Raw genomic sequence first — 15,223 nt, forward strand, 5'->3', positions numbered from 1 at the left:
CGAGGAATTAAGCTTATGAGCCATACTATGAAGTTGTGGGAAAGGGTGATTGAACAAAGGTTGAGGGCATGCACAAGCATTTCAGATAACCAATTTGGTTTTATGCTTGGGAGATCTACTATGGAGGCAATCCATTTGATAAGACAAATGATGGAGTTTTATAGGGTAAAGAAGAAAGATCTTCATATGGTCTTTATTGATTTAGAGAAGGCATATGACAAGGTGCCAAGAGAGATACTTTGGTGGGCAATGTTGAAGAAAGGTATCCCACGAAGGTATGTAGACCTAGTTAAGGATATGTATCGGGATGTGTCAACAAATGTGAGGACATGCGGAGGGTTGACAAAAGATTTCCCTATTACAATCGGATTGCATCAAGGGTCTGCATTAAGCCCTTTTCTTTTTGCAACGGTTCTAGATGAATTAACTAGACCAATTCAAGATGAGGTTCCATGGTGTATGCTGTTCGCAGATGATATTGTTTTGGTGGATGAGACTAAGGATGGGGTTAATGTCAAGTTGGAGCAATGGAGGCAAAGGTTGGAATCTAGAGGGTTTAAGCTAAGTCGGAGTAAGACTGAATATTTGGTATGTCGTTTTGGCACTCAGAGGGGGACAAGCAATGAAGTGGTGAGTTTGGATGGAAAGGATTTGACCATGAGTGAATGTTTTAAGTACCTAGGGTCGATCATCCAGAAGAATGGTGACATTGATCAAGACGTGACCCACAGGATTAAGTCAGGGTGGCTTAAATGGAGAGCGGCCACGGGAGTGTTATGCGACCGCAGCATTCCCTTAAAGTTGAAGGGAAAATTCTACAGGACTGCCATAAGACCAGTGTTGCTCTATGGTACAGAATGTTGGGCTTCTAAGAAAGAGCATATTAAAAAGACGGAGGTTACGGAAATGCGCATGTTAAGGTGGATGTGTGGAAACACTTTAAGAGATAGAATCAGAAATGAGGTTATTCGCAAGAAAGTAGGTGTGGCGGGCATTGTAGATAAATTAAGGGAAAATCGTCTGCGTTGGTTTGGACATGTAAGACGGAGACCCGAGGGTGCACCGGTGCGAAGAGTGGAAGAGTGGGACCATGGAGGGATTAAACGAGGAAGAGGGAGACCAAAGATGACTTGGTTGGAAGGAGTGAGGAAGGATATGAAGTGCATGGATTTACGTGAGGATGAAGTTTTGGATCGTAAGGGATGGAGGAGAAAGATTTATGTTGATGACTACACGGAATAATCAAATTTGGTTCATGTTAGCCGACCCCACTTTTGGGATTAAGGCTTTGATTGATTGATTGATTGATCCATCGGACTTTTCACGGTTTTCGACACGCATGTTAAAATGTATGTATCTCAAGATCTATAGGTGCAAAAATTATAAAAATTTGATATTAAAAGAATATATAATTCGACGAATCCAACAAGATCTCACTTAACTATATTATCTCTTATACATTAATGGGAATTTACGGTCAAAGTTATTTAAAGTTGATTCAAAAATCAGCTATGGGACAAAACAATAGGGATAGAAAGAGTAATAACATACGAGGAGTAGAACGGTAGAAGATGTTGTATATCTTTGATTTTTATCAAAGAAAAAAAAACCTTTCAAAATGCATACAAAATAAAGGTAGGAAAGTGGACAAAAAGATAGTCGGTAATAGCGATGAAGAAGATGCAACTGAGGAAAATGCGGTGGAATTACAATACATTATTAAAAATATTAAAATGAAAAAAAAAAAAAAAAATTAAAAGAAAGCATTGTTTCTCTATCTTATTCTCTCTCTTTCTGGTAAAGTGTCCCAGCTCACATCCACATCCACATCCACATCCAAGAGAAAGAGAGGAGATCAGGAGAGTGATTATCACTACTATTTTCTCTCTCCTCTCTCTCTTTCTCTGTCTTGCTGGTGAAATTAATTCACTAATTTACACATTAAATACGCTTTTCAAGAATCATGGAAACTCCCTGATTCTTTCTCTTTTTTCTTCCTGATTTCATTATCTTCATTTCTTTCTAATTCTGCCATTACCCCAGATGCCAATGCCGCTGCAAATTCCTCTGTCTGATACCCGAATTTCTACTGAATCCGTAAGTTCAAATGGGTCGGATCTTTTGTTTTTTTATAGCATTCAAATATTTCCTTTTTTGTACTTTCTTTTGTTTATCTAACTGTCGGTGTTTTTTGGTGATAATTTGTCGTGTTTATCTGTTTTGTTTTCTGACGTGGTTCAATATATTTATAGAAATAGTGTTTTATTATTTAGAAATTATGGGAGATTAATGTGTATCTTCAAAATTAATTTTTGAATTGTTCGAATATTTCTGAAATAGCATAGGCTGGTTTTATATTTTTTATTTATAATGGGGTTTTGAATTAGTAGTTGTTGATTCTTGTTATGCTGAATGAAATGTGTAATTTGTCTTGGATTTTGGGTGATCGTTGTTAAGTCAGTTGATTTCTTGATTAATTCGGTGATTAATTCGGTGATTATCTACGAGAAAATACAAATTTATTAATATGATAAACAAATTGATAAAATTTATCAATTTGTTTATCAAATGGTAAAATTGTAAATAAATTAAGTATGGTCCCACGGCGATATATTTACGGAAAAATACTATGATGACGGGGCATTTATGTTGTTTTATTTACCATTTTGCCATTTGATAAACAAATTTTGTTCACTATCAAATTGATTAACTAAGGCTTCTTCTCTATCTACATGCTGATTAGCTTAGTTATTCATCTTATGGTTGAACGCCTAAGTTCCATAAGTGGGGTCCGCTAACCAACATTGCTGAATAAAAAACACAAACCTGTTTTTATCTCGGGTTAGAGTCATGAAGAGCATCACATCCTTTATGGAACAAAGAAATAGTTTAGATATCACTGAATCAAATTCTTTCCAAAAGTCTGTTCAATACACTTCAAAAAAAGTGAAGGTAACATGGGCTAGTGTTTACTGTTATTTGTAACTTGACCCCCCAATGTAGTTTCTGCCTCATTTTGGATCTGCTATAGATTAGTACTATGCGGCTATGTGCCGTATTTTGTAGCTCAAAACCCTGATGTAATTATTGCTGCGGGTCTGAATTACCATATCTAGCTTATCTATAGTAATTCAGGTGGCTGCACATATTAAGTAGTCTCAAAATTCTTCGTGACAGCCGTCAAATGCCCCTTTGGTATCTGTAAAATGGCCGCACTGGGTTTTTTATGGTTGTTGATATGTTATTTCGTACTACTAGCCTTAACTATATGGTAGCTGTAACTAAAAAAACAACTTGACTGATATGTGCATAAAGTAGAATAAAACAACCAAGGCGTGTACCCGTCACCACTCTAAATCATGGTTTTTGTTAGGAAGAATCAGCTAAAGGTTATAGAGGGTATGACCCAGCATCAACATTGTATAGTTGAGAACCAACTAAATTGCACCTGGCGTTGTACCAACTAGAAAACTTACTAGAATTGGTCTTCCAGAACTCAAGGAATCAACGTTACTGCATCATATTTAAGCTAACTTAACATTGAACTACTAGCTAATTAGTTATGCCTGTTCATTAAATTTTGGTCCTTTGGATTGGGGATTCGACCCCACTTATGGGATTATGGCTTTGATTAATTGATTGATTGTGTTGGACATGATCGATTTTTTCCTAAAAAATAGGCAGTAAAGCTCACTAAAATGATCTTATGAAATTGAATATTTTAGAGTCTAGATTTCATAAAGTTAAATTTCATAATCTAATTCTGCCCTAGAGTAAAATGAAGCTCAAATTGTTTATTCAATGATTTGTACTTCAATAAATGGTCTTTCTTATTAATTGAATATTTATTTAATGCTTTCTCTAAGGATCAGCAATATCTTCTAGTTTAAGGGAAAAGTATATATATATATATATATATATATATATATATATATATATATATATATATATATATATATATATATATATATATATATATCACATGTATAGTGCCAAGTACGAGTCAGGGTTTCTTTTGATGCTTAATTTAGACTATGATGGTAACATTAAGTTCTTTAAATGGTTTTCTTACATTCTTCTTTTAATCAATGCAGCTATGCCTCAAAATGGGAGCACTGGCCTTTGATGCTGATGATGTTGGATCAGATACTTATTTTAAATTGGGTCTGAAAGAAAATGGAAAAGGATCATTGAGAACACCGAGATTCTTGTCACTTCTATCTTCTCTTCTCGACAATTCTGTCCAAAAGAATGAAACATTGTTGGAGACAGCACAAATTGATGATGTCCTTACTGTATTTCATGGTTTAAGAGCCCCACCTGTCAGCATACAACAGTATTTTGACCGAATGTTCAAGTATGCAGGGTGTAGTCCATCCTGTTTCATCGTGGCATACATTTATGTGGATAGATACCTCCAACAAACAAAGACTTACTTAACTTCTCTCAACATCCACCGGCTTCTAGTTACTAGTGTTATGGTGGCTGCAAAATTTGTTGACGACGCGTAAGTACTGCACCACTCTTATGAATTAATGTCTGTCATACATCCAAAACTTTGTGTTGCATCATACGGAAATACATCCTAGCAAAGTGCATTATTGTGATCAGAGACAACTGTCACTTCTGTACAGTAGGCTGGTAATATAATCATGTAATGTGGACAATCAATTAAGAGAGTTAATCGCGTAGATATAGTGGTTTGGAGTAGTTGTTTCGGTTAAAAAAAAAGCGACTAACAAACACATTGAATTAAATCTTCCTTGTGACTGTTTAAGTGAAGGTCTCATTTCTGCGATCCTACTATTTATGGGTTCTCACATCACATAGATGATGGATCCCACAACAGCTCCAAAAGATTGTTAAAACCACGAAGGACCTTTGACCTTGATAGGAAATTCTAGCAGAGAACTTTTAACACAACCTAAATTAGAAAGATGTATCTTTGACAGACTAGTTTTAGAAAACGCACATGGAAGGAATGTGATCTAAAGCCTCTAGACATAGCCACACAGCACATTTTTGTTGTGCGTACCACATTTGAAATTCTGCTAAAGTGGGTTAGGTTTTTGTGAATATTACTCAAGTAAGTTTAGCAGTATGTACTATATTGTGAATATTACTCAAGTATAAGTAACTGTCTTTTACGAGTATTATTTATATTTTCCTTAAGCACTCATAATTCTTCTGTATAGGATGATGTGTACTGATTTTGTCTGAAATTAGTTGTGGATCTATTTTTAGTTCATGTTTTAGAGACCAGCTCTCCTTTAAGGTAGATTTGTATTCTTTTCTTAAATGATTAGGCACTATCTTAAATTATTCATCCATGCAGAGCAATGTTTCAATTGTTTTCACTTTCTAATTGGATTAATCCAAATCCATATTCCTGTTCATGTCTCATCAGCTCTTGGCCTTCATGCCACACTCTTCTCAATTTATTTGTCTTAAAACTTACCAAAGAACAAGAAGAGGGAAGTTTTAAAACATGACATTAAATCCTGCAATTTCTTTCAGGATGTGTCACGGTGCCAATAGTATATCATCTTTATTTGCAGATAACTACCAGATAGCTACCTAGTACTATAGCTACCTAGTACTGCTCACAATACTCCATCCCTTGCTTATTATAGGGCTTTAGTTACAATACACACTTAAAATATTGAGAAGCAGATAATTGAGGTGACGGAAAAAAAAAAAAGTTCAACTACATAATAGGAGTTGAGGGAGCAAAAACATCACACAACCTAATGACCTATATTCTTATTGATTAAACCTTTCCGAACCCTTTGATGTGCTCATACAGTCAGAAATGGTCTAAAAACTTATCATGGAAGGGGTTAAGGGGCAATGCTGCTTTACTAAAGCTTCCACCTGCCCATTCTCAAATAATTCTTTTTGACAAATGACGTGAGACATCTATTTAAATAATACTCCTCTTTTAAGTGTAGCATGATACCTTCTAACTTCTAATTCTTTCCACAGGCTACAGCATCCTAAATGCTTGCTTTGATATTTCTGTTTTGCAAATACTTCCTCCATTCTTTTATTACAGCAACAATATTGTACTATTCACACTCGTTTTACTATATGTTGTGATTTATATGTGAAGAAAAAAAGTCATCTGGGAACAAGGATCTTATTAAATTCGTCTTGATGTTCAAAAGATCAATTTGTTTACAGATATAGAGATGTTTAAGATTAAAATTGTGCTTTGGGAAACATTATCTTGCCTTTGTTTCAATTATGAAAAGAACGGATGGAGGAAGTATAAGTTATTTATGGATAATACTTACATAACTGCCTTACCATCACTTGTAGTTCAGGAAACTAACAGCCCATAATAATAATATAGGGGAGGAGTATGTTCTGTCTGCTCCAGTTACCTTTTTATGGATCTAATCATGATTATGTAGGAGATATATATTTAATGAGATACTGATTTGGTATAGTGCCTTTTTTTAGCTTTACCCTGGTAAATGCGTCCTTGATCCATCTTCTGCTATAACAAGTTTAGTCAAAGCTGATCAAGCTCTCTATTAATTCTTGCAATTTTCAACTGCTCTATTAGAGTCACAGGTGATTTTCCAATGGTAATGATATTGCAGATTGATGGGTTTCTCTTTTCCACCTGCTTTAGTTGGCAGGGGTGTGGGGTGGCTGTTAGGTTATGTACCCATATGAAAATGAAAATTACAAGTTCTCTAGTCATACAAGAATTTTTTATGCTAGTTTCATCTCAATTATTCTTATAATGCACCGATTTTTTAATATAATTTCATTCAAATCTCATAATTATAAATCGTAAATTTTTTAACTTACCGCCCAAAAATGTATCCATTTTCAAAATAACTACCCGTTTAATTTTTATTTTTATTTTACCACCCCTTAAATTAAAAAACTACTCAGATTACCACCCATTTAAAAATTTTGGTGTATTTCTGTTATGTGGATCCACCCAACAGCTAGAAATGCCTATGTCTAAGCATTACAATCAACCATGTCTTTACTCCACCTCCCATTCAACCAGTTTTTTGAGTACAAGACAACCTAAAACCAAAATAAAACAGCTAAAAAAAAAAATAAGAACTTGTTGGCTGAATTGCCACTACTACTAATCATCTTCTTCTGGTCACCACTAAGAGTCGTTGGGTGGGGCCTACATAAGAGAAATCCACCGGAATTTTGAAATGAGTAGATTTTGAATTTAAGGAGTGGTAAAGTAAAATAAAAAATTTAACGGGTGGTTATTTTGAAAATGGATATATTTTTTGGTGGTAATTTAAAAATTAACCTTATAATTCTATGCTATATAATGTTGCCTACTATGATTTCATTCATTTCTCCTGCTGGATATGTCTTATCATAAGTATTGTCTTATAGATTGGTTATTGTGATTATATTTAACTTCTGAATATGATCATGATAACTATGGCTAAAAATGAGAAACAATCTAGATATATTTTTGCAAGTTGCATTGCCTTGTTGATTAATACAGTTTACCTTGATCTGCAGATCCTTTAACAATGCATACTATGCCAAAGTTGGAGGTATTAGCACTTCAGAAATAAACAGGTTGGAGATGAAATTACTCTTTAGCATAGATTTTAGGCTTCAAGTAAACGAAGATACATTCAGGAGATATTGTTTATTATTGGAAAAAGAAGGCGAAGGATGTCATATTGATTGGTCAGCCAAAGCATGTTGTGTTAAAGATAGTTGGTCAAAAAAGGACGAATACCCACGCAAGACTCCAGTTGCTAGATGACCACTTGATCACTACTATTGTTTCGATAAGAAGTCTAGGAGTAGATGCCGTGTCACAGCCTGTGTACAGTTATCGTGCGTTGGCAGCAGAGAATTATGTTCGATCGATGCCCAGTTATATGGAACCTACATTTGGGTTATGTTATCCTCTCTGGTTGTACAATAACATTCCATATTCATTTGTAATTGTTTTGTGAGCACCTTCTCCCCTCATATTCTTTTGCTAGTGTTCTTTTAGACGTAGAAGTGTCAAGAGGGCATGGGTTTGAGTTGTAGAAAAGGCATTCATGAATTTTCATTGTATTGATCATATTTCCCGAATTCTTTTGTATCTCTATTATTGTACATAGTAAGGGTGTTTGGAGAGCAATTTCAACATGAACTGATAGGTTGGAGCATGCTGGACCTCCAATTTTTCAGTTGGGAAGGCTCCATCGATTAGAGGTCATGACCAAAACAAGTGGCCTCAAACTACAGAAGTCAACTTTCCAAATTAAATGGTATTGTAAAAATATATTTAATGAAGTTTGAATTACATCACAAAGAGTGCAATTCTAGTATTTTGCATACATTTTCTTTATTGCAAATTTGAATTGGGCTTATTATATAGCAATGAAAAGTTCTATAGAACGTATATCCATACATGTAGCTCGTGAGTTCAGCAATGTCAACATTCAAGAAATATGATGGCAGTGGTTAAGTAACTACTGCCATTGAGCTCTACAATAGGGAGACACTATAGACACCTAATGTGTCCCCAAAAATAATTGATGAAATGATAAGTACAACTCCAAACCTTCCAAATTGAATCCAAATAAACCTCCATATAATTTGCACCTAATCCAAACCAAACTCGTATCCCTTCGAAATACATTGTTAGGCACAACGTGAAGGAAATGTGTCCATAGGCTAAGGGGGTGTTTGGTATAAATATTGTTAATGAAAGGGAAAGAATTCAAATAAGTAGGGGAAAGGGTTATGATAAACGTTACCTTTACTATATGTTTGGTATCCTAATGAAATGGAAACAATTTGATCTGAGTAGATTGTGATTGAGTAAGGAAACGTATTTTGTTTCCCCTAGTTTGTCAAGGGTAATAAATTGGGGGATTTTGTTACCCTTAGGAAACGGTATTTGTTACTTTTAACACATACCAAACAACTAGAAATGGAAACACTTAATTGAATCCGTTTCATACATCTAATATTACTATACCAAACGCCCCCTAAATGTATTATTTCAATAATTGGTTCAGATTATTATTGAGTTACTATTTAGTGAGACGTGTGATCAAGTGGGAAATATTAAATTGGTGACCAGTTCTGATCAATGAAAACTAGTCTCATAGTAAGCTCTTGATTGGACCTACTAGGTCACACATAATGCATGAAATCAGAACAATGTTTAAGATGGATTGAGCCAAAATCCCAAATATGTTATTTAGTACTCCTTATGTTTCATATCGATCTTCTCACCAATCTTGTCTCACAAAATTGGTCAAAGTGGAAAGATAATTATGAAACGTAGGGAGTAACATTTGGATTAAACCGTAAATGTTATGCTTAGACGCTCCAAGACCAAGTGCCACATCTCAATACGAATCGAAAAATCACATGGCTTTACGACACAGGTACGTAACACAGGAGCAAAGGCCTAAGGCCCTGAATGTAGGCAATGTGCGAAGGGTAGGCCTCAGGTCCAATAATTGGAATACACAACATCAATGCCAAGGGACTTGAGCTTCGCACGTACGACGGTGTGCTAAGAAGCTAAGCCCACATATTATTGGAGTACCATCAGCCAGACAGACATATTGTTGGCATGCGTACGTGAACATGACTTGTTTTGCGTGGACTAGCTTGCAATGACATGAACCTTTAGCTGGTTTACGTAGGGTGAACTAGGTCGTTGACTAATCCTTCCTAAGGCCAAACAAAATTTATAATCACTTAACAAACCTAAACATAAGTGTAGAGGTGTAGGCGTCGTTCGAAGTGCGTCTACATTAAGCATGTGTAAATATGCTTGGCACTCAAAGGAAGTGGGAATTGACGTATACAATTAGGGACAAAAAAAGTAGGGAGTCATCAACAAGTTCTTAAGGAACTTGTAAATTGTTCATAGATCATAAAGGCAACCACGATAAAGGGACAACGAAAGGTAACAACGATTGACCCGTGATGGTTATACCCCATTCATAATCCATGAGATTACTAACTCCATATGGTTCGGAACCACGAAAGGAGGATCGGGGATGATGGTACGAAGTGATTCATGGAGTCACATTCGCCCGTATCGGCCTCTACTCGATTCTTGTAGTGAAAAAGTGATTCATGCTATCTCAAAGGCATACAAACAAAGATTCAATTTGCTCCAAACTATTGTTATGCTAAATTGGTTGAATATTAATGCAACATATAATTCCCAAATATTTGTGATCACTTGATTAACTCAACAAGATTAAAAAGGAATCTAAACCGGTTGTCTAAATTATCTTATTAGGCGTGATATTCAATTACATATTCTCATTAACATGTAATATGGTGATCATAAAAAATATAATAAAATCAACATTAATATTGGAAGCATAGTCAAATTAAATCATAATAAACCTAATCATGATACTAGCAATAAAGAATTAAAGTAAGAGTAATTAAGTGATTAATTAATCATTTTCCGCATTTCCCAGAATTGCTACATCATGAATAAACTGTTATTAGTAACTTCAATAAAAATATAAATCAAATTGAAACGATTAAATTAAATAAACAATAGAGTTGATTTGGTCCAAACCCTCAGTTTACTCTACCTTTCACGCCTTGTTTTAAGGACGGAACCTTGGGTCAAGTATAGACTCCTTAGAGTGCTCAGAGGAAGTATTGTGGAAAAATAAGGAAGCTATTATTTAGGCTAAACAGGGAAAGAGAGAAAGAGAGAATGATTTTGGTGTATAGGAGAGAAAGAGAACGATTTTTGGTGCATAAGAGAGAAAAAGAAAATGATTTGGTGATCAAGCTTGTTGATGATTGAAAAAAGGGTGATATGACCTCTATTTATAAAGAAAAAATAAGGGTCAAAGAATCAAGAAAAGATCTGAATTTGAATCAAAACAAAACTCTTGCGATTAGCAGCAAATTTTGCGGTTTTTGTTTTTATCAAATCTTTTGATCCAGAAATTGGAGTAAGATAAATAATATGTCGTTGGAAAGATCTTGAATAAGCCAATTAGAATAAGATTAAATCCATTTGTAGAATAAAAGATTTGGCTGAAATAGTGGGAGTGCGTCAGTTTTGGATAGAGTTTCGTATTTCTTTTATATCTTTTTCGTTATAGCTCGAAATTAATATTACAATATATCATTACAAAGATAATTTCTAGATCGAGCTACCAAACCACTTAATATTTGGATAAAAAATATGAGGCAAAAAAATCATATCTGACTATCTTTGAATGTCTTTCAATTCGAATATAATTAGGCCAGGACTTTCAAAAAGAGGAGTTTCATTCAACTTCAAACTCTTTAATCTTATCTTTTCAAAAAGGATAATTAAGATCTTTTAGAAGCTTATTGAAGCTTCTAATTAATTTCAGTTTAGTATTTTTTGGCCATAACTTATTCGTTATAACTCGGATTTTGGCTTCAAATATATCGTTGGAAAGCTCATTCTAAACTCTATCCAAGTATTCAATAATTGGATATTGAACTGTTCTAAACGTTTTAATAAAAAAAGACACAAAATGAATGATTTTAAGGGACACGAAATGAATTATTTTTGGTTTAAAGGCACAAAAAGAGGAAAATAAGTTATGGTTTGGGGAAATAGGCTAGGAATCGGGTTGCTTTATGAAATGTATTGGATTGAATATGGATTTAAGCACTCTAAGATTAAATACTCATCTCGATCAATAATGGCGGTAAAAGGCTGTTCATCATAGGGTTTGGTTTTGGGGAGACATTTTAGGTGTCTACAAGAGGTAAGTCAAGGGTGGAATATGCTCGAGTATTTCCAATGTGCACCTAAGATTGGTCGAAGTTGAAGAAGTAACACTAATCAACTACCAAAACCATGATTCAAACAAATGAAGCATTAGGGAATGGGGATCAACAAGTAATCATGACAATTGCAACAACTTAGGAAGGTCATGTCAATCAATGGTTGTGAAGACTAATGAGTTATTTTCGATCTAATCGTTAAACTAGGTTTCCTCTATGAATAACAAACAAGGAGAATCACAATTCGAACCAATCAACAATGGCAAATCCTAAATCAAGTGGTCATGTCATTATGATCTTCAAGACTCCAATGCAATCTAGCATAGTTCTCAAGGCTTAATCAAACTACATGAAAACTTACATTAATCCCTTTAATCTCAACAATCAATCAACTTAATTCCAAAATTAACCACAATCAGTCAATCATACAAGTTTTATCCAAACCCTAGAAAAACAACTACTCACGAACAATTATCATCTAATCCAAACAAGTAATTTCAATCAAGATTCAACCAAAGATCAATAATAACTAATCTAATCAAGGGTCAAGAAACAAAACTTAATCAAACAAACATGAATTTAAATAAAGCAATAAGATGAGATAGAGTAAGAAATGCTCATTGATTATTGAGAAGATCTTCAATACAATTGTCACCCTTGAATATTCAATCTCTCAAATCACCATTGAAATCCCTCACTTTCTCTCTCTAAAACTACTCCAAAAGCTAACCCTAAAACTAGAAAGAGAAACCCTAAATTAAACTAAGCTATGAATTAATTGCTTAATTAAGAAATAATAGAGAAAAACTATTTATAGTATAACTAACTACAAAGGGAATAAGGCAAATATCCCAAAATAGACCTAGCCGGATGCGCCCTCTCATGAGCTTGTGTGCCCGCGATAATCAGGGTACGAAAACAGAGAACTCAGGTTTTGTGCCCGCGAAGAAAGTTTGCGTGCCTGCGCAAAGGTCGCGTCACCCTCGCGCAAACAACCTATTGAAATCAAACTTTTAACACAATTTGGAACCTCCGTGGCGCGGTGGTTTCTGTTGTTGCGTGGCGCTGTTCGCCGTTTTACGGCAGTTCTTTCTTGCACACTCATGCATCTTTCTTGCGCGCCTGCGCTGCTTAAACAGGGAACTTTTCTTTGGTGCATGCGTGATATACATGGTGCGCTCCTCATGATTGCCACTAGGCATGACAGATTTGAATTGAAGTATATGGTGGGTTCAACAACATGAATTATTAAGGGAGCAACATGAGAACGCAAGCATCAAGTCTTGGAGTAAGCCTTCTCTTTCTATGTGAGCCATAAGTAAGCTTCCCCTTTGCACCTTGAGCCTCTTACAACTCGAAAAATCATTGTGACGGGTCTCGAGATTCACCTTAAACCTACAAACAAAGGAAAAGAACAAATAAAAGGGAAAAATACTAGAAAATCCACAAAAGTGGAAGAATACACAAAATAAGAAAGAATAAGGAAACTAATGAACAAATGCACAACACTAAGCATTCATAAAGGAAAAAAGCTATAAAAAGAAGGTAAAAACAACCGAAAAACTCATCAAATGAGTGCCATAATTGACACTCATCACTATTCAGCCTTTACCATGCATGTGCGTGGTCATGGAATTTTGGTATATGTGGACAACTCTCCTAATCTTAAATGATTTTGAAGGAGTGTATTACTCTAATACCTAGTCAATTAGATTGATAAAAGAATACAAGACATTGTATTAGCTTCATTAAAGTAAGAACCTAAATCTTAATATGGAAAATACATCATATGTTTTTAAGATAGCACACTCAAGAAAAATTTGATCATTTTGGTGGACTAATGAGAGATGAATTGCACTTGTGATTCTAGTTTGGCACAAATTGAACGAACAACCAAGCGTCAAAGATGTAATGTTTTAAATAATGCTTATTGTACATTTATTAATCTTTTCAAGTATACATGGACTTGGGCATGGGGTTTGTTTTTGCACTAATTAGATTTTTATGTAAAATCCAACTGCTGCGTAACTAGCCTCCTCTTTTTTCATCCTTTTTTTTTTTTTTTTTTTTAATTTTTAATTTATTTTTTTAATTTATTTTAATTTTTAACGGGAATTGATCAATCAATTTTCCTAAACTAAAAGCAAACCTAAAGTGACACTAGTCACAATTTTATTGAAAAAAATTTCCGCTTTTTTTTCTTTCCTTTTTTTTTCCTGCCGAAATATATTGACTCCCATTTTATAACCTACAATAGTACTTATTTCTATTTTGACATCATATTTAATATACATTTTATACACTATGAATCTTTTAGTTACATATATACTAACATAGATTTAAAATAAGGTACTGAAATACATCATTATTCAAGATTATTATAATATTATAAATTTTTTTCCTCCAACTTTTATCATTTGACAATAAAATTTATTTTAACTAAAAATAGAAAAATCATTTTGGTAGCATACTTTGTATAAATCTTAAAATCATACATAACGTTTATAAGAACAACTGAACAAAATTATTTTATTATATTATGCTCCCTTCTTTTTTATAAGCTAGAATTGGATTTGCACATTTGCCGAGACATAACTTTAACCATCAATATATTTAATTAGAGATTAATAAAAATTATGATTTTTTTTTTATTTTTATAAAAGCAGACATTATGACAATAATTCAACAACATATTATATGATCACATTTATTTATTGTATATTGGTAAAAAAAAAAAGTCAATGACGATATATGAACAGTGTAAAATTCCAACTCTTGCTTATAAAAAAAAATACATAACATTTATGAAAATTTCAATCTAATTACTCTAGGCATTTATGCAATGTGATTATTAAAATTAAAATAAAAACGACTCACTAAAAATATATTTTAAAAAAGTCGATTATAGATTAACCTAAAGCTAGTAAGATAAAATCAACTAAATTTTTATATTATATTGGTCAAGGTGTGTCAACAAAATATAAGGACAAATGTATATGAGTTCATATATGGTTACTAACCTAAGCTAATATATTCATTTTCTTGTATAAAACCTTAATTATAGCTTCTAAATTTCTATTAATATATTATTATTTCCCTACCTTATCACTAGTACAAGATAACTCTTAGCAATAGTGTGCTGCCAATTATACCCTCAAAATGCGTACAAAATTATGTACGTAATGTGTATTTACTTTTTTTTTTACCCTCAATAATATGTTTACTATCATTAATACATTGATTTTTTTTTTCATAGACAGCTCTTAGGAATAGTGTGCTACCAATTATACACTAAAAAATGTGTACAAAATTGTGTACAAAATGTTTATTTACATTTTTACCCACAATAATATGTTTAAGGGAAATTATCATTGGTACACCTCAAGTTTGGGCTTTTATCAATGATACACTTGCTTAAGTTTTAATTATCAGTGGTACACTTATATTTTCAACAAATTAT

The 15,223-nt window shown here is 33.6% G+C and overlaps 1 protein-coding gene across 1 annotated transcript; it reads left to right on the plus strand.

Moving 5' to 3' along the window:
- The first annotated feature begins 1,835 nt into the window (after window positions 1-1,835).
- Window positions 1,836-8,088, plus strand: LOC145613575 (cyclin-P3-1-like). Its single transcript, XM_081668681.1, has 3 exons — window positions 1,836-2,097; window positions 4,095-4,507; window positions 7,516-8,088. Exons 1-3 carry the CDS (start codon window positions 2,044-2,046, stop codon window positions 7,766-7,768), a joined length of 720 nt encoding a protein of 239 aa, XP_081524807.1. The 5' UTR covers window positions 1,836-2,043; the 3' UTR covers window positions 7,769-8,088.
- The last annotated feature ends 7,135 nt before the right edge of the window (window positions 8,089-15,223 follow it).

Source organism: Chenopodium album, chromosome 3, assembly GCF_948465745.1.
Source record: "Chenopodium album chromosome 3, dcCheAlbu1.1, whole genome shotgun sequence".
Lineage (NCBI taxonomy): Eukaryota > Viridiplantae > Streptophyta > Magnoliopsida > Caryophyllales > Amaranthaceae > Chenopodium > Chenopodium album.

Bases quoted from the DNA above. Each gene is read 5' to 3' on its own strand.
- LOC145613575 (XM_081668681.1), top strand. From the start codon at position 2,044: ATGCCAATGCCGCTGCAAATTCCTCTGTCTGATACCCGAATTTCTACT. The intron at 2,098-4,094 runs GTAAGTTCAAAT...TAATCAATGCAG, and splicing joins CCCGAATTTCTACTGAATCC to CTATGCCTCAAAATGGGAGC. The intron at 4,508-7,515 runs GTAAGTACTGCA...CTTGATCTGCAG, and splicing joins GCAAAATTTGTTGACGACGC to ATCCTTTAACAATGCATACT.